The 21,219-nt window shown below is 36.7% G+C and overlaps 1 protein-coding gene across 1 annotated transcript in view; it reads right to left on the bottom strand.

The window, feature by feature from the left end:
- Nucleotides 1-21,219, bottom strand: part of RBPJ (recombination signal binding protein for immunoglobulin kappa J region) — a 59,005-nt gene that overhangs the window by 17,474 nt on the left and 20,312 nt on the right. Inside the window, exons 2-3 of the mRNA XM_082482853.1 lie at nucleotides 9,146-9,184; nucleotides 5,587-5,682 (exon numbers count right to left, since the gene is read on the bottom strand). Coding sequence (XP_082338979.1) covers nucleotides 5,587-5,682; nucleotides 9,146-9,184 — 135 coding nt within the window. The remainder of the gene's footprint in view (nucleotides 1-5,586; nucleotides 5,683-9,145; nucleotides 9,185-21,219) is intronic.

The raw sequence follows: 21,219 nt of genomic DNA, 5'->3' as shown, positions 1-21,219 counted from the left end.
AGAGATCAACTATACATTTTCTATCCAATATAGTGTGAGTAAACCATGAGTATTCTCATATTTCTAATTTTCACAGAGGATTAAAGAAAGTGTCTTTGATATGTATAAAATAACTGCTGGAAACAGGTTCTCATTAATAAAATATTTTTGATGTAAATAGGAATTTAAATGTTTATGTAAGAGGCTGGCTTTCAGATAACTATGAAGAGGAAAAGAGAAAAAGAAAATCACCTCCCCAGAGTAAGTAAAGTAATTTAGGTGAAGTAATTACTAGTATTACTGATGGGAAATAAGGTAGGACAATGTTTGGTGGAACAAATGAAAATACTCTTCCTTCGACCTTTGATTTACAAGGCCTACCTCTCTTTTTTCTTTAACCACAAAACTAAAGTAAGACTGAGTAGGAGGTAAAAATTCTTCTGAAGTATTAATCTGACCTATAATAAAAAGAAAATTATGTTGGATGGAAAGGCAGCTGTGTCTGGTTCTTCTGAGCTTGTTCAGAATTTTCAGTATAAGAAGTAATGGTGGAAAATCATGTAGGATGTAATTTCCTCACTGGATTTATAACATATTCTCTTAATACTTCTTCTCTATGCCATGAGCAGACTGGCACCTCCTTGTTCAGTGGCAGTAAACCAACACTGAACTTTCTTCTGTGAGGTAAACAGCTCACAACTTGATCTAAAAAACACGAGATCTATTGGGGATCAACTCTGTGAGCTCTGTCATTACTGGAAATATAACGACCAGGAATGTCTTTCCTGGACAGAATCTATTCTGCACTTGTTATATGACGAGATCAGTGCTTCCTACTTGTGGATCTAAAGCAGAGTGATTGAACCAGGATAACATTTTGGGATAGCAGGTCTCTGCAAATACTTCATGTATTTAACATATCTCTACAACATTCTGTTGTGAACTCCTAGTTTCTCAGAAGAGGCCCCCCTCCTATGCATCTTCCAAGAATCTGTGATCAATGTAACTAAAATGATGGGACATTTTAAATGAAGCTAACATTGAGACTGACATTAGCCAGGAAAAGTCAGAGGATTAATCTCCAAAAAGTAAAGGGCATCCCCATAGTTCCTTCTCATACTTTAATTTCATGGGATGCTCAAGTGACGAAAGACCATAGTATTACCAACCTCATGGTAGGCTCCAGTCTCAGTTACCCAGTACAGCAAACAAGCAAGCTGTTACTCATCTGTTCTGACAGATCCGTTCCATCAGATCAACTGGAAACTGAACGTTTTTCCATGGCAAGAAAACCAAGCTGAGATTTGTCTACGGATGCTCCCCTTTATTCCAAATGACTTGAAGGGAAGAACAAGATAATTTGTAGTGGTTTCTGAGTCTTGACTGCAACAACAGAAAGTGGAATAGGTTGAGTCTTTGGCACCGCCTGGAATATTGTTTTAAATCAGATAATCACCGAAGGAGAGAAAAACATTCCTTCAGTCCCTTCAGTCAATTCAGGACAATCAATACAGAGAAAATATGGTACTTCAAGTAAAGAAGCTACCCTAACTGAATTTGCCAGGAAACAAGGGGTAAAAAGTATTTGATGCACTCGATACTCTTTTCAAACCACAGGCTCCTGTTCACAAAGGTTTGCTTTTTCAAATCATTCGAGTCATCCCTGTGTTCATCTTACAGCAGTCTTTGGCTTTAGTAGGATTTAGAGGTGTCTACCACCTGGTTTTCTTTATGTTCAGGGTGACATTAGCAGGCAAGTTTTTCCTTTGTACCTGTTGGTCAATTCCAAGTCAGTCAAGAAAGGAGGTGTGTTTGTCAATTACCCACATTGTTCTGAGCCCGAAACTACTCAGCAGTCCTTTTTCCCTTCTTAGGAGCTCAACGAACTAACAACATCCACTGAAGAATTCAATACAACAACAAACAAATCAAAAATCATTGGGTGCTAGAGTGCTAAGGATTAAATAGTGGAGCCATGGGGTAAGCCCTGGAAAAGGCTATGCTCTCAATAATAACAAGAGCATTAACCAGAGGGCAGGCACGCTCAGTCCAGTGAAGGGAAGTATCTGAACAGAAATTACAGGTGCTCCTTCACTAACAGGCGTTAAACAAAACAGCTAGACCATTCTCAGGCTAATCAGCAGTGATAATGTTTAAATTTAAAACAGCAAGTAACCCACAAATACCAATCTGGCTCACAGTCTTTAATGAACTGTCTTGGAATCCAAAACACTTCAGTCCTTTAAACTGTTGAATGTTCACACTGTTCAGACGCTGAAGAGAAGTCTCAGTGAATGGTAAATATGTAAAAAATACAAGAAGCACAAGCCAAACACCCACACTCACCAGGAATAAACACCACCTGAGTCTCTTATCAGCTGAATGCCTTTGAAAGATGACAGCCATCCAGCAGAAAACATTAGGGGAAAAGTCTTAAATTCATCTAAAGTCCATCCCCAAGCTTCTTGCCTCCTGGCTTCTTTGTTAAACTAAACAACATGAACTTTGGTAAGAGAAAGGCTAATAAGAAGAGTCGACTCAAAAGAAAGCAGCCTCCTTTCATTAGTGCTATTTAGGGACAAGTATCAAGAACACTCTCAAATTAACCCAGAAAGTCTCCATCCACGTGGCAGCGACCTGGAATTGTGTTTCTGTGAGGCCTATTTAAACCACACTACGTGAGATCTACACCGTCTACAGTGAGCTTTCAACAGAGTATTTCACCATCTACTAAGCCTCATCAAAACACTGAAAGGCAGTTATTGTGCTAACCTTTTAATTATGCCATGCAAAGTTTATTAATGATAAATATTTTCCATGACCTCACAACAAACAATGTTTAAAGACTGGAACAAAAGTTGGAAGTTGTTCAGTGTTTTTTTTAGGTTCTATATTTACTTTAAAGACCTGTCAGATTTAAGAAATAATTCCTTCTGTAACTCGAAATCTTAGTTATAATGATAGTGTGGTTTAGCCTACTCTTTATGGATCAAAAATTAACCAGATTGTATCTATGCCATAATGAAGTCACATGGAAAACACGTAATTTCTCCATAAAACCAGGTATGAAATAGACTTCTGTCTATAAAGCAGATGTATGCAGAACAACTCACTTCAGAAATGGTATTTAATGTAAACCTGATGAAAACTTGATTGACCACTTACATAAAGAAGCCTTAAACCTTTACTAATTTTGCTCAGTCTAGCAATAATTTATCCTTCAGTTTCACTAAGTACCTTAGGGCACACACGGATCCAAGGATTTAATAACTGGCATTTTTCTTTATGGTGATAACAACAGGACATCATTACCAATGCTAGCAGTCTGGGAACTAGTAGAACAGTACCAAAGATAGTGCGTTAAAACATGAAAAAAACCTAAAATGTTTAAACTGAAAAATTAAATCTTAGTATGCATTCCAAACTTTCATTTCATACCCATATCAGAATGGCAATCATTTCACCATCATATTATTTTATAACAAACATCCAGCCATTTTCATTCCTAGTCATCCTCTGCCATGCTCTGAAATTCTCTCCACTCATTTCACATGCTTCCATTTTTAAAGAAGTGGATCTGAGATACCTTTCATGAACAAATGCAGCTGTGCTGAGACAAGCAGCTGAACTGCACCTCACAAAATCTAAAGTGGTAAAAAAATGCTTAATTCCAGTCAGCAATCATTTCAAGCAGTGAGAAAACAATGACTAGTTTACTGAACATTACCAGTACTTGGGTAACATATTTGCCACAGCGACTTTAACAGCATTAAGTGAAGAATACACATATATCCAAGGAAACAGGAAGTTATGGCAATGCTATGAAAGGCACACAGGAGCTTTCAGAAATTGTTAGCAAGTAACAATTTGAAGCTTTGCCCTGTATTCTTTGGAACACTTGTGTAAGTTTTCCAAACAGTAATGGAACTTTTAATAATCAAAATTATATACTTTATCTTTTTATTTTCTCCCATCTTTTCATGCCATTTGTTCTACAAAATAATGATACACAGGACAGCTTTGCAAAATGTTCCTGCTCTCATGAACTGCTCTGGCCCCAGGAGAACAAACTGACTGAAGTTACAGATACACTGTTTAGAAAGTCACTATTTTGGGGAGTAATATGCTTAACTCATCTGCAGTGATGAGTTAACTATGCAACTCTTGAATGACAATACAATCTGAGAAGATAACAATCAGAGGTCCCTATATTGTCATGATAAATCTTTTTGGCTGAGATTGCTGCAAGGGGTTAAAGTTACCATTTACTGCTAGTAAGGCCTTACATTGCAATCCTTTTGCATTTAAGCATGGCAGCGAGCAACAGGGACGCACAGCTATAGAGCAGATACACAGCACACTTGTCTGCTTCTGTGCCCTTCCTCCTTACTCTTTCACTGACTTCTTTTTTTGATTCTCATCAAGAATTTCAGAAAGATCTAAAAAGCACTTTGAGTAAGCAATTCCATGGAGTTGCAGAACCTGGACACTGCCCAAAGAAAGGACTTGAGACACTGGCTAACAGAAAAGGCGACACATATTGAAAGACAAGTACCCAGGCACAGGATACTAAAGAACAGCTGAAAATATAGTCTGCATCTATGTGATTCACAGACAACAGGAAGCGTGATTTAGACTGGTCAGAACAAACTGAGAACTCTGCAGGCTTAATTCTAACATTCCTGGTTTTTAACACTTTCATACATAAATATGGTAAAATCTCAAATCTCAGAAAACTAAAAAAAAAAACCAGTGTTGTAACAGGACTTACAGAACAGTGGCGAAAGAAAGGTTAAAAATTCAAAACCATTGATGTACTGAATCCGTGGTCTTTTGTAGTGAACAAAAATTAATAATACAAAGTATCTGAAAACTAACCAAATACTGCACTATTTATTTTAGTGAAATTTAAGGTAGAAAAGTATCATTTATATTTAAAGAAAATTCTATTTCATCATGAGAGGACTAGAAATTTGTGTATGAAGGACCATCCTATTTGCTTCTACTAGTCATGCAATAAAACCATCACATAGGGAAGACTGCAGGAAATTCACCTTTGCCTGAAAAGCATTCATTCTCACGCCGTCCTGTAGATTCTGTCCTTTAGAAAACTACCTATTATTGTAACTTGTACTATATTATTTTTAGGAGAGAACGTTTATCATAAATATGGTTATGACTGACCTGTAATTCTTTTTGAAGTTATTACAGATCTGATTCAGAAAAGTATCTTACTGAGGCTAGCAGTTTCCCTTTAATATTAATTTGAAATTACTCAGAAAAAAAATTCCTCTACAAATAGTCACCACCTTGTTTATTCCAGAATTAAAATGGAGGCTTTAAATTTTGAGTCATTTTAGTTCAATGGAAGAAACGGAAGAAAAACTTCACCCACAGATAGAGAACCTGTTGGTAGAAACAGGCATCACTGCATTGAATGCAGCATTTCTTACATAATTAAATGACTTACAAGAATGCATTTTGGTTTGTTTCTTCAGACTATGGTACAATCTGAGGAATCCTGCAATGTACTATGCACCAGATTACACACTATAATTTCCCCAGCTGGAAGCTGTAGAGGGAAGCCAGGAAAGAATAGAGACTTACCTTTTTTCATTCCCATAAGATTTCTGCGCAACTTTCGCATGGAGTATTAGAACTGTTTGATCACCTCGCTCCTTTAGGTAATTTCGCATTGCTTCCCTAAAAATTACAAGACAAAATAAGCTTTGAAAGTTCTTTTGGCTTTGCTTATAATTATAATAACCTAAAGGCAGCTTTAGGACAAAAAACCCAAAGACCTGAAATTCAAAAAAAGGCAACTATTAATAGGGTCAAGATAAGTTTGTTTTGTTTTTTAAGACAATTACACAGCAAAAAGAAGCAACTATCTTGCATGAAGCTAGCAGTAGGGGTCTGTGGTCATTTACAATTACTACATTTTCCAGAAAAAGAGACGCTTGTGATATAAAATTATATCAATGCCTATCACTATACCATGATCAAAGCCCAATTTTATAAAGTACCATGCCAGAAATATTTGATTAGAACACACTTTATTAATTCAATATTGTCTCTTTAACCGATTTAGTCTCTCATTATTTTCTGGCCTTTTCTTTAAGCTATTAACTAAATCAATGCAATGTTTATATGAAAGTTTTCTTTTGGTTGTGAAGATAGTAGGAAAAAGTTAAATTCTTCATCTTATTGGTTCATCTAGTTTTCTAGAGAAAGCCTCTACTTCCTGCATACAATCAGGTAAAAAAAAAAAAAGTTAGATTTTCTATCGTTCATCATCACTATAATGACAGACATCATACAAAAGCTATAATTACCTCAAACACACCAACAGCAATTCCTTGAGAGAAGTAAGAGAACAATACACCCTATCATTCTTCTGTATAGTAATCTAACTGTTCATTAAGCAGCATGCCAAATTCAACACCCTAGGGTTTTGCTGTGTCAGAGTGAGGACAGGAGCACTTTTAAGTACCCAGAGGAGCTTTTGCAGGTTGAATGCCCACCAATGCACTCATCTTCAAGGTCATCAACCAGAAAAACAAATTATGAATGTAACAGGAAGTTATATGAAGAGATGAAACCCCACAGAAGAGGGATTTTTGTGGTTTTTTTGTTGTGTGAACTGCACCCAACTGTTGAATTCCCCCTGGGCAGATCTGGAAAACCAAACATTTCCAGTGAAAAAAGATGGAAGATAAAAAGCAATAGACCTTTTCCAAAAGAAATCCCTACACAGAGTTTCAGAGAGGAAAGCAAGTAGATGGGGGTCGCGGGGGAGGGGGGGGAGAGGCTGGACAACAACAACAATCCAGCTTTACTAATGGTGTTTTATAAATTCTTGCATTTGTCCTGCCTGCATAAGACAGTGATCAGTGTGCTAGATTTTCTGTGTAAATAGCAGGATATAAGAGCAAAGACTTGAATTATTGTTTTAAATTTGGACTAACTTGATCTATTTACATTTGACATTGGTACAACTGATGTACCATGAAAGCACAGATGGAAGAACTGTCTCAAAGCACACAGATTTACTTTATTTACATCCACTGTTTAAGAATATATTTTAAACCACAAGACATAATTCACTGTGAGATTATTATTATACATTTCATTTTGATATATATTAGCTGCGTTTAAGTGGTTTAAAAACTTTTTATCTGACAATTTGGAATACTCTATTAAGAGTACTGTCATACTAAATTAAGAACATCTGTCATACTAAAAACTTTTAACTTGACTACCATTAAAAAAAGGTCACGCCAAACCAGCAACCCATGCACAAAAATGCTAGGTGCTATCCAATGTTTATTTAGCACTGTTATGAGAAAGAAATTCTGCCTTTTCTACTGGTCTGTTGCTACAGTGGACTTGTACAATCCAAACTCCTAGGAGAACTAGGAATGTTCCCCTCCAAATCCTCTCACAGATAAAGAAAACACATAACCATTGCAATTCTTACATGAAATTTTTCATTATTAAATCTTAAAACTCTCCACAAAGGTAGTACTGTTATAGTTTACATCTAAAACCAACTAGCGCACTATGAACAAAGTATTGTTGTTCCACTGGAGCCTGCATGATATTTAATAGATTATCAGACAAACGGGACTGCCTTCACACAAAAAAGCAGAATAATTTTCCAATAATTGAACTAAATGCCTTTAAGGTTTACAGATACATTTTTTAGTATTATATAAATTAAACATACTAAAAAAAAATTGTGCGACAGTTTTTCCATTTCAGCCTTTTTCTCTTCAGAGGCAAAAAGTTAGGTTGCTTGTTTCCAGCCTCTATCAGTATAGAAAAGGTTTACAAGCTACTGCTTTGAAGAATAGCTAGCAGTTCCCAGATGCCTACCCTGTACCCACAGGAAAGAGTACCTGGCACATCTAAAATAGTAGCTAAAATCCTGCACATTAAATTTAGAGTCACTATAATTAATAGAAAACTTAGTTAAAAGACCGTACACTGAATAGTCATTGTTCTTTTTAAATAATAGAAGATAAATTCTATATTTGATGTTCTTTTTAAATCATAGACAATAAATTCTATCAGTAACTTCAGGGTGATACTAACAGGTGTTACTGCTCAAGATGGAAAAAGATCATTACTTAAAACTTGATATCTTTAAATATCTGTGAAAATAGGTAGGCCAAAAGGAAATAGCAATGCTTGTTCAATTACTTATATGTCAGCACAAATCAATTTTGCATTGAAATGAAGTTTAACAATGACACAAGCTAACCTGAAGCTTATCCAGAACTGCAAGACAGATAGCCTCAACACAAAATGTAAATGCTTCCCTGACCCCGTGCTTTGCATGAGGCATCATGATTTCATTCAAAACAGAAGTAAGCCAGAGTGATAGTGGGTTTTCCATGTCTTTATACAGCACTACTACCATACAAAACTATAAAAAAATTGCTCATCTTTTGTACTTCAAGCAAACAGTAGATTTTAAACTCAGTAGCTACTTATAATCAGCATAGTCTGTGACACAGAATAATAAATATTTGCACAGAGTGTGTTACAACAGTTTGAAAAAAATGGTGACTACTTAACAGCTTCTAGTATAAATACTTCCCAGGCAGACCAAGAGCAAATCAGGCACGGTACTCCAGTCACTCTAAACGCTTTTCAGAATGGATTGACTTGATGGAATTATTTGATGCTATCTCTGACTGTTTAGGTTTCATCAAAAATTGGTGAAGATCACTCCTCGACAGCACTGAGTTCATTTTCCTCTTACCTGCTGCATGACAGCAGTAACGTTACAGCTGAATTATGGCAGTAAAAAGTTATTTTATATAACCTTACAAAACACTTTTACACAAGAAAAGAAACCCAGCTCATTCTTTGTGATTTAAAACTAAGCAGACTAACAGCCTACTGAATAATCTACAGTAACTCATACGTGAAGTCAATACCATTTCTAAAAAAGCATTTTGAGTATCATATTAAAACCAAGGCACTCACTGTTCAAAATTTTACTTCTGGCTGCTGCTAACCTAAAAAGAATTGAAGAGCTTTGATTTATTTAAAATTCTAGGATTAGCAAGACACAACTTTTTAACTTAGAAATCCTTCAAGAATGAAAAGGGTAACTTTAAAAAACTGTTAAAAACGGAATTTCTTTAATGCTTACCTGGTGAGCCGTTTCGGTTGAGGTCGCTCTCCAAATTTCCTGAAAAAATAAGAAGTTGCTAGTTTAAAACAAAAGTGTTTTAGTCATAATTTTACAGGGAAATACTATCTCAATTTTACAATTTTTGAAAATGTATTGGAAATTTGTGTCTTTTCATTGTAATTTCCTAGATAGATTACTATTAAAATATCAACCACCTCCTTGCAATAACTTTTCCCAAATAGCAGAGGCTTTTTTTATTAGAACACGACATAACTTTCTTTGCTAAAGTCACATTTACTTTCTCTCTGAATTGCTTTTGAAAAGTTCAGATATCACAAGTATGTAAATCATAGAATCATAGAATGGTTTAGGTTGGAAAGGACCTTGAAGATCATCAAGTTCCAACCCCCCTGCCATAGGCAGGGACACCTCCCACTAGACCAGGTTGCCCAAGGCCACGTCCAGCCTGGCCTTGAACACCTCCAGGGATGGGGCCTCAACAACCTCTCTGGGCAACCTGTTCCAGTGCCTTACCACCCTCAAAGTGAAAAATTTCTTCCTAATGTTTAATCTAAACCTGTCCTCTTCCAGTTTAAAGCCATTCCCCCTCGTCCTATCGCTACATGTCCTAGTAAAAAGTCCTTCCCCAGCTAATAATAAATAACCAGGAGATCTTTGCCACAACACTGACCAGAAGTGCCAACCAGAAACAGTTACTACCAAAATACCAAAATGAACAGACTTATCCCCATCAGGGTAATTTCTCAGAGATCTGTTTTTCCTTAATGGCTTCTTACAAAAATGATGACAACATATTTAATATGTGCCAGTACAGAATTATAAGAAAAATCTCTCTTGTGGAATGTACCCAAGCATGATCCAGAAATATCCTGCTACACACTTAACATTTTTTAGCCATAAAGTGTTTTGAGACAGCTGTATTTCTTTCAGTGCTTTAACACTGTTCTCCAGAGAGAGTATACTCTTTACACTAGGTTAAGACTTTTCACAAAAGCTTTTTTTTTTTTTTTTTTTTTTTTTTTACACACAGGACACTGAATTTACACACAACAGATACATTTTCATTAACAAAACCATCCTCAGATTAAACCAAAATGATCAGTTAAAAGACGTGAAAAAAGGAAGGCTGTACCCAGCCATGTACATCTGCAATGTACATCTGCTCAACCTGGTAAGGAAGTATAAGCACCAGCTAAAATGAGGACAAAGAGGAACAAAAAAAAAAGGGGGGGGGGGGGGGGCGGGGGAACAGCAGACTTAGCTTAACACCTTTCTATCTAAAAATACACTGAGGCATAAGAGACTGTGCTTCTGCTGCCAGTGTTCATAAATATCTCTATGACTTGCCACTCTTTGATCAGTGGGCCTATCTTTCCCTTTACGCTTCCTGGATAGTGAAAAAACCTCTCCTAATATTGTCCCACAACAGCATTGGAGGGTCCCGAGGACAACAAGAACTAGATAATTAAATGATGTGACAAGAAATTCCCCTGTTTATGCAGTGGACTTATAAAGTACTGGTAGTCCACTCTATGTAGATAAATTGAATAAATGAGATGAAGCAAAATTATTGTTTTCAGTTTAAACAAGGAAATTAAATTTTATTTTCCCAGCCAGTTCCCTTCATGTTTTACTTTGTTGTTAGAATCATAGAATGGGACCTTGAAGATCATCTCGTTCTAACCCCTCTGCCCTTGTTGGTATACTGTTCACTTGTTTAAATGAAACAATGAAACTGAAATTCTTACTGCAAGATTTTTTTATATATTTTAAATGTCGAGGTCTGTTGGACATGTACTTCATTTATGTTTTTTTCTGTGGTATGTATCACTGCATTTTCACATTTGTAATGCAGAACGGTAACTAGAAAACCCAAACAGCTTTGCAGTTTGGCAGCAGGAAAGTTATATCCCAAAGCCTTTCTGCTTCTACTACTTATCTTTTCAGGATCTGCCTAGCTTCATCTCTCGAGCATGCCCTATGCCTCTGATTTTCCTTGGATAGCTGTGTGAGTGGGTGTGCGTTTCCCCTCCTCCCAGCCCCAGTACTATCGATGCAGTTACTGTTCTCCCCTGAAGACTGAAGATCATTCTATCTGGCAGAGGATTCCCCTGTCTGTGACCCACTGACTAGAAAACAGATTACCGTTAAGCAACAGTCTACAGACAACCTCCCTATAGATCAGCTCCCTGATTTTGAGCAGAACTACAGTTCTTTGTTCCAATCCCTCTGCGCATTTTAATTCACCAGAAAAAAAATTAAGAGGTGCCTGTTTTGGAGGAAAGGAGGCATTACGCACACCACACTTGCTTGTACTGTGGCCAACAGATCAATCCAAGATGAGGATGCTAGTACATCAGAAACTGCATTAACACAAAAAAAACCTCCCAGACAAAATCTTACACTCCCCTAAGGCAACATCTACCCATGCAGAACGCTTGAGCACAGCAGATACATTCCCCTTGCATGTATGCTCATCGCTGCCTAAAAAGAGCTTTATTAACAAGGCATCTACACGCACAAAAAAATTGCAGTTACTTCAATGAAGAACCCTCATCTTTTTCTTTAGTTAAATCCTGAATATATAGCACAGGAAAAAGTACCAAAATCGCCATTCTTCAGAGGCACAGCTAAAGCACTGAGTCATTCTGGAGATGCACAGGGCAAACTCTGATCATCGGATGCTCAGCACAGTACTTTGCTAAATCACATGTCAGCTTTCCCTAGCCTCCTCCATCCAAAATAAAGTTAGTGATGTCACTGCAATCGACTTCTGAACACATATAAAGCTACCCTTACCAACATGAACCTTCCAAAGAGATGATGCATACTAAATTTGGTAGATCTTTTATTATTCTTCCAATATACATTAGAGGGAGAGGTAGAAGAGGAAGAAATTACATATTCATATTTAAAGTCCAATTTTTTACTGTCTCTAAATTAAATTCAGCTACTTTTTCCTCCATAATGTGATCTTGACAGATGACTGATGGTTATCAACCAATGGTGTCAATGAACAGCACTTTCTTGTACCACCTCAAAATAATTTCAAAGATCCCTTAAAGTTCTTCAGAATTAAAAACGCTGGAGAAGGCAAAGACCTAACAGACCAACAAAAGATATGCAAAACGTGAAAAGGAGATGGTTATTGTCTCTCACAAACACGGGAATTAGGAAATATATGTAATATCTGAAAATTTCAGTTTAGAATGAAAAAATTCTTCCTTGCACTACTATAACTAAGGCGCAAAACATATTGTTAGAGGATATGGTGGAGGCTGCAAGCACAAATGGATTCAAAAGATTAAAAGTCTGGTACAGAACTCCACTAGCTTCTATTAAGCACATTGACTTATTTTTTACAACCGTCTTCTCAGGAAAACCTAAACCATGTTCTACCAGCAGCAAAGTTACCAAGAAGAAAAAAAAAACCAACAAAAAAACTGTCTACATTTACCCTATCTTTCATATTCTTTCCTTAATCATCCATCACTGATTGATGACTAGCAGGCACGGCCCAGTATGTATACTGCTATGAACCTGATATATTCCACAGCTGCAATTGCATGCAAGATGTCAGATTTTCAGTCACATTGCAAAAAAAGATATACAAACAAGACATGAGAATTAAATAACAAAAAAAAAAGTGTCACATGTATTTCAGTTAATGGTTTGTCTGGTTTACTCTTTCCATATGTTGGAAACTTGATGTAGATACCTGTATTGACAATGCAACCTGAAGTACAAAAACTATCAGTAACTACCACATAGAAGACTAGGAGGCTTTTTAATTTTTCTGATGTTAAGACAGCCTATTTGAAAGTGCAAGAAACACATTATCTATGGATTTGTACTAAAGGATAGACATTGTACAAGCTATGATTGCTGTTATTTCAAATTTTCATATTTGACTGGCATGTTGAAAAATTAGGCAACATTTCAAGGTTACCTGTCAGAGATGAGAGAGTGCAACATTTTTCTTGTGCAGGTTTTCCCTGGATTTCAGTGTTCCGGAATTTCTCTTTATATTCAGTATTTCTATTCCCTCGCTTTGTTTACATCTTTAAAATATGCAGATTGAAGGATAACAAAAATATATAGTACAGGAAACCAAAAACATATCAGTTCTATTCCTAGAGTGGTTATTAAACAAGCTAAATATATAAAATTTGAAATCCTAATTGTAAGTTATATATCATTATATCTGAATGCTCACCAAGTTCCTTTCCTTTCCTGTTTTTGTTATTTTACTACCCAAGACCAAGCAATGTCTCGGGTGTACTGTATTTGAATTCTGGACATACAGTCAAGTTGCTGTTTCAATTCACAAAACTAATTCAGTGCAAAGTGTATTTTATTAGTATTTCCCTAACACACTGCACTGCAAACATGAGTGTAAGCATTACTCACTCCATAATCACTTGCTGTTGCAGCAAGTTATACTTATTCTAATAATTCTTTTCCCAGTCCTGTATTTTCTCCAACAACCACTTTATATTCTAGTAGTTAATGTATTTTATGTCTTCCGATGCTTTGCATAAATTAATTCCATTTCCACATTTTGCACTGTAGGAATAACTTTTCTCCCACATCATGTCCCAAATCATTCTTTTCAAGTCCATCCTTTTCATTCAGCAAGTCCCAGTTTGCCATTCGGACTTTTATTCAAACTTCTTTTCCCCATTCACAGAACGGGAAGTGAACTTACTCTTTTTACTGCCCCTCAAAGTAACTATGGAAATGAACAAGTGCACTAACATTAACCTTACAAGAACATTAACTAGTTTTGTTGAAACGTTTAATATTCTCAGGTTAGGTAAAAACATGACAAAACATATAGAGTAAGTTTCAAACGTTTTCAGAAAATAGCAGAATGCCAAATCCTATTTGAAATTCCTATCTCAGATACAATATGTACTATATTATAGTTTTCCCTGGCTGCAGGAATATGCATTTCCACTGTTTCCAGCATGTACAAAGGAGCACAAAGACAAAGAAAATCTATCAGTTATTGTATGTCTCTACTAAAAGTACCATACCTTTTTTCTGTTATAGTGTTACTTTCTGGAGATAAAACTGGTTTGGATGATTTTTTTTTTTTTTTTTTTCAATGGTTCTATAAATCAAATCAACTTTGGAAGTAAAAATAAATTAAAATGAACCAAGACAGTTTTGCCATTTGCAAGAACAAAATTATTAAAAAAGAAAAAAAACCATCACATGCTGTCCCATCCGCAACCCTGAATATCTGTGGTCACTAAACTGTTCTAGCATCCTCCTGCCTGGAATATGAACTTCAAATTTTTCCAGTATTGGCCTTCAGCCAAGAAAATCCTTTTTACAGACCCTGAGAAAGTCCATTCACCTTTATTTATTGAGCGCAGAAGCTTTAAAAAAAAAAAAAAATCCACAACATTCAAGTAGAGGCAAACTTTAGCAATTTGCCTTAAGAAATCTATCTGCACTTGGCCTATAGACTGACACAATTTTTGGCACCTAGTAGGAATAGCAAAGATCTTTCTGTAAATAATGCTCTCCACAGACACAAAAAGCAAAAGGGAATTGTCAAATTTGAATACAGTAGGAGTAACAGCTGAGCAGAAAGCAAGCATGTTGGAGAGGCCAACATGGGGGGAATACACAAAGAGCGACAACTAAGAATGGGAAGACATGAATGGCAAACTAAGACTTACTAGGTGAGAAGAATGAGCCTGAGAACATCATGGGAGATGAGGCACCAGAAAAGCCTGTGGCAAGGCAAAATATTCAGATTTAACAGTTACTGTTTTCTCTGTCAACTTTTTTTTTGTGACAGAAGTTTTTATGGTGCCTTAAAAACTTCAACATTGAAAATAAAAGCAAAATACTTGCCTGACCTTGAAGAATCCAAAAACATATTGTAGCAGATATCCATATGTTGAGATCTGAGTTGAGATCTCTTCAGTTTCTTTTTGCCTTACTCAGGCATGAAGAAATCATCATGGGAGTTGGGGGCTAAGCCCAGTAGGCAGCAAAGCACCACACAGCCACTTACTTCCCCTGCCATCGCATGGGTGAAAAGTAAAGCATGAGTAAAAAGCAATAAAACTTGTAGGTCAAGATAAAAATTGTTAAACAAAGAAGAAGTGGAAGAAGAGAGAAACAAAACAAAACAAGCCAATCACTCACCACCTCCCACAGGTAAACTGATGCTCTGCCAGTTCCCAGGCAAAAGCTGAATAACCTCTCTAAATCCCACTCCTCTCCATTTTATTGCCAAGCCTGACATTATACAGCATGGAACACCTCTTTGGTTAGTGTGGGTCATCTGCCTCCTTGTGTCCCCTCCCAATGTCTTGTGCCCCCCTCCAATCACTGTGGGGGGATGTACACAGGACAGAGTGAGAAAGAGAGAAGGCCTTGACGCTGTGCAAATGCTGTTCAGCAAGAGCAAAAACACTAGTGTGTTATCAACACTGTTTTGGTCACAAGAACACAGCACCATACCAGCTGCTATGAGGAAAATTAACTCCACCCCAACCAGACCTGGTACAACGAGAAAACTAAAGAAAAATCTATGCTTTCTACATGGGAAACAAGTGCTGGATTTTGAAAAGGCACAGAGTGCCCATTCACTGGAAAACTTTGACTCCCAAATGTTCAACTGTCAAATCATTTCTAACTGGACCAACACACTTGTTGGTGCCCTTTGAGTGATCTAGCAAGAGCCCAGCATTTTTCCTGAATAGCCAAACCAATTCTTTATTGGTCCAGTTATATGATAGTACATATCACAGCATTTACTGCAGAACACGTAGCTTATTAAAGAGTTCCTCTAACAAGAGCTGACTGTAATACCTCAGTATGGATTCTGGAAACAATCCCCAGACAAGTGCTCAGAAGGAAACTTCCCTGGAAGGAAGTTATCCTGTAACTGTTTAGTGCAATTGTTTCAGCTCCTTCTCCTTAAGCACAAACCTCTCAACTTTGTCAGAAATAAGATACGGCAATCACTAATCCAGATTACTGTAAGATCCGGAGACTGAGTGGCAAGTCCCACTCTCCTTAAACAAAACTGTCAAATAAATGTTTTTTGAGACAAATACAGTGCGCTTTGCATAGGCTTACTGGGTGACAGAGATGATTAAGAATACTAAATTAAATACAGAATAGAGTGACTAAAGAAAGTTTTTACTTCCTCAGAGGAGGTCTGAGGGAAACAATGCCTGAAACAGGAGGAGTCTAATGAAAAGAATTTCAGATTTTTATATCATCTCTAGAGAAGTTTCAGAATACACTACACAATTCAGAAAAAAAGAACACAAGAAACTCCAACCTCTGCTCTCCAACAATATGAAGTGGCAATGAATTTTGGTGAGAGGTTGAAGTTAATTTCCAACATTTCTAGTACCTACCAAATAGCTTGTAACCCAAAAGCCATAAAACGTGACAGGATTGGGGAGGAAGAAATACTGCCATTTCAACCACTATAGGTATATTGTAGTTAGAAGTGTTGCAAAAGAAACCTCCTTGCTTTGCAAAACCCCCAAAACACAAACCAACTGTCAGATGTTCTAAAAACAATCAACTGTCAGATGCAACCTTCATCCAGACATCTGATACAGCCGTGAAACTTGTGAAAGAATGTGAAGAGTTTGGGGTTGGACAGTGAGAAAAAAGCCTTTTAAAGAAAGAAATGAAAATAAGACAAGTAATTTACAAGTATTTTTTATCATTCTCCCTCAACTTTAAAACAACTCCTACATATCCAGAAAGCTATGAAGTCTTTCAAATGTACGTTCAGCCTTTAGCACAAGATGACCCTTGTCATAACAGGGCATATTACTTCTACCATAAGAAACAAAAATTCTTTTCAAAGAATTCATTTCAAGTTGCTACATGATCAGTTATCACAAACCTATTAAACATGGTGCACTACAAGCTCACCAGTATGTGAGCTCACTAGGTTTACTTGGCCTACTGAGGTTATCCAAGATATAGGAAAGTGAAATACTAGGATTTCTAGTTTTACATTTAAAGTCTGAGGATTAATATAACAGTATTCCTTTTCAGCTGTTAATAGAGACATCATCTGAGAAAAGCTGAATGAGATGGATTCAAGTAGCATGCTGAGACTCTGTTTTCTCTCTTTCTTTCAATCCTCTATCCTCTGCCCATTTCCAGCTTCAATTGGCTTACCACAGACAAACTAGTAAGGAACTGAAGAAGTATTGAGGAAAGTTTATACTCATGGACTTTAAACACGCTTAAAATTATCAAAGCCAACATATATGCAACTGTGCCCATGTACAGGAAACACCGAATAGTTCTCAGGAACCATCCCTTAATTTTCCATTTGTTAGAAACATTTCATACGGGTTAAGCAGCATACTGCAATCTACATGGTAAGACTCAGCTACTCCACATCAGCCTTGTTGTATTTTTGCAGATTTCTACATTTAGAGTAACATGTACATCACCAGTAAAATCAAAACAGCAGATGTACAGTTTAAAACCCAGGAATCTTCTGCTAATGTAAGTATATTTTCCTGTGCACAGATTTCTGTGAAGACAAGATGCAAATACTGAAAATATTTCTATGCATTCACCTACACAACCATATTCTCTTTCAAACTTTTTAGAACACAACTCCCAAGGGAAAAGATCACCTATCAGTAGGAAACATTATCCCACCTGGAGGTTTCACAAAGAGAATTCCTACATATTAAAAAACGGCCATTTATGATCCGGCATGAGCTGGCATATAAAAAAAGACCACAAAATTTCATACAGTGGTTTCTGCTATGATTGATCTATGACATACACATTAAATATAGCTGTTCGTTCACATAACTTCTAATATTTGTTTGCTGTTGGAGATAACAGATGCATTTCATTTCTGTAAGTGCACCTTACTCCACGCTGATATCTTTTTTTTCAATGAAGCTGAAAATAGGGGAGTGTAACAATTTGCCAATGGTAAAAAAGCACAGCTCAAAAAAGTGATGTTCTACAGATTTAACACATGATTAAAAAAAAAACCAAAACACCTAAAGGACATGATTTCTAAGAGATTAGTGCAAAAGACATGGTTATATGAATTCAGTTAAGATGGAATAAACAGAAACAATTAATATTACTTATACACATGTATGAGTATACTGAATAAATGAACCATACAAATGGCTAAAATAAAGACCTGCAGAAGGAAAATTTCATCTTCTCCAAAACAAAAGTGTGTTCAATATCCACAGGTCTGATTGTTAATGGACACATAGACAGTTGTACTACCAGTAACATCCAGTGCTAAACAAACATTACATTGGAAACACAAATTAAAAGGAAAGAGCTAAAATAAACAAGCTTATATTGTCAAAAGAAAGGACAGGTGATGAAGTAATTCTTCTCTCAGCCACTCCATACTCCACAGCCTACGATTCCACACAAACTTCACTCTTAAAGTTCTGAGCAGATTTACTGCTAGCCCCTTCCATGTCCCATACATATTTTTTCTTTGCCCTCCACTGATCTTTATAGTCTGTTGTAACTTAATGCCATACAGCCTAACATGACCCAGCCTACACTCTGAGTGTCCCTAACTACTGTGGCTTTATCTCCATAGCATCTTAGAGAAAAGAGATTTTAAATCCTTAAGACTACTCATACCCTAAACATTTTATTGTCTTCTACTATTTCTTTTCACTTAGCGGAACCACAGAAGTTGTTGCTGTGCTACTTCCTCAATAACAATACTGCTGTGGCCATTATTCAGGTCTAAGAAAGGTGCAGAAGACATCGAAGATTATGCAGATCCATTGCTTTGAACTGATATATGTCTCTTAGGAGTATTCTTTTTTTTTTTTTTTTTTTTGCTATGAACATACTCAGATTTATGTAATATGACATACGTAACTAAATACACAGATAAATGATACGTTTCAGAGGCTCTTATTCTTTCCATAATATCACACACCTGAGGTACAGAAACTGCTGAAGAAATGACACCCATCTCCCCTGTTACTCCCTCCAGGTGCAACTGTGTTTGTCAGCAAGATCCTCTAGAGCTGATGAAGTCAGCAAAATGACAGTTTCCAGATCACCCATCACGCCGCAGGCTGGTTCACCATTCAGGATGAACACACGCACTAACAGAGTCACATGCAGTCATCAATGCACTCTCACTTCTGCCTGCCAGTGGCACTTAGGCCCTGATTCTCATTAGGTTGTCCACTGTAATAAATATCACTATAAAGACTTTGGCCCAAAGATTAAGAGATGAACTAAAAGCTAACCCATTTTAAAAAATAAATACATTTTTCATATCCACGCATCATGTACAAAGATGCAACCACAGCCAATCTGCTCTGAAATACTACTGGCCCAATGTACCCTCTTTCTTATCCATCCTACAAAAGGAGATAAAGTTAATTCAAACTTCACCAATCGAGAATGTCTAAGGGACATGAACAATGCTAGCATCTCTCCTACTCGCAAAGGCGTTTTCTCCCTTGTAAAGAGCAAATGATGGGTGGTCCAACTGCACTGTGGCTCTTTGGAAGTAGGGGGCACAGCAGCCCCTGAAATAACAAAACCAGGAAGTTTTTGATAGATACTCAAAACTTTCTCTCTCTTCAATGAAGAATACAAAAAAAAAAAAAAGAGAACAAAAAAACGACCCACCTGCTCCAGGGTGAATGCCACCATCCATGCACTATCACATCTTTGTACTGCATGATCCTCTACCACTCCAGCCTATCCTTAAAGAATTTAAGTCCTCCAGCACAGGGAACATGTTACGTGTTTGAAACAAGTCTTCTACTGTACAGCTCTATATACACTTTTGGCACTATATCAAATAATACTGACATAAATACAATAGAAAAAGCTCTGCTTCATTTAGTCACGCCCTCTCACTGGAAGTCACTGGTTCAATTAGAAACTCCCTCTCCCTTTTCTGACCCGCTTTCATCCTCCCACGTTGCTTTCATTATTGTCCTCTGTCTTTTCCAATCCCCATAAAAAGAAAATCACAGAACCACAACTGCAATTTAAATACAGCTTGCACCATATCAGTAAATAGACTCACTTTTAAACAACATACAGAAAGTAAACAAATTCACTTCTTTATAGCAGTTTACCTACACTTAAAAAAAAACTTTATCCAGTAAATCATTATACTTGTACATGACTCTAAAAATAAAAGGTCTAGTCCAAATTTTAATGCAGACAGAACTCGCACAACTCTGCCACACTAAGCACAGCAAGAAACTCAGTAACAACAGCTTATTTAAGAACAAGTGCCTAAAAAGATACCTGGAGATGTGTTTTGCCTGCTTTTGCTTTTTGCTGTAGGTACCTGCTGCAAGAAGCTACAGTAGCCCAAAGAACTCAAGTATACTAAAGAACTTAGATATTACCAACTTAAAGGATGCCATTAAAATGTTGGAATGGTGTAGAATGTGAGAAACATCATCAAAAATTACTCCATTTATTAAAGTTCTTTTATATTCACATGCTATTATTTCTTTTTGATTGACTCCCTAATAACGATGGCTCAAACGTTCAGTGGAAACTGCAGATTTGCACACACTTACCTTAGCAACTGAAAGAGTTATCAGCTTGAAAAATCAGCATGCCAACAGAATCTCAGTCCCTAAAACACAATATAATTTGGCTCAGCTATTGTAACTGCATAGGGAATGTGCAATACAAGGCTCATTGGTTTTATCTGCATCCCCTCAAACCAAAAAAGAGTGACTGCTAGGAAAAAGGAAAACAACCGTACATAGTTCACAGAATTGGCTACTAAAATAATGGTAAACTGCTAATACGTAAAAACAATCTGAAGCATGCTTCCACATGTAACGTCCCACACTCGTATCTTTCTGTGACAACTACTTTGCTCACTGTACAGTTATTAGGATTCTTCTTGTCCATCTAGCACAGTAAATTTTCCCCTGGATCTCACCTTGCACATCACCTGTGAATAGACATTTCACGAGTGAACTTGACTTTTACTTCCTAAGAAAGTGATTCTATGTCCCCTACTAAACCATAATAAGTACTAGCAAGCCTTTAAAAAACAAGCAGCT

The sequence above is a fragment of the Vanellus vanellus genome, assembly GCF_965231255.1.
Source record: "Vanellus vanellus genome assembly, chromosome: 4".
Classification (NCBI taxonomy): domain Eukaryota; kingdom Metazoa; phylum Chordata; class Aves; order Charadriiformes; family Charadriidae; genus Vanellus; species Vanellus vanellus.
The sequence above is the reverse complement of the archived record's forward strand: the minus strand, read 5'-3'. Positions and strand labels throughout refer to the sequence as shown.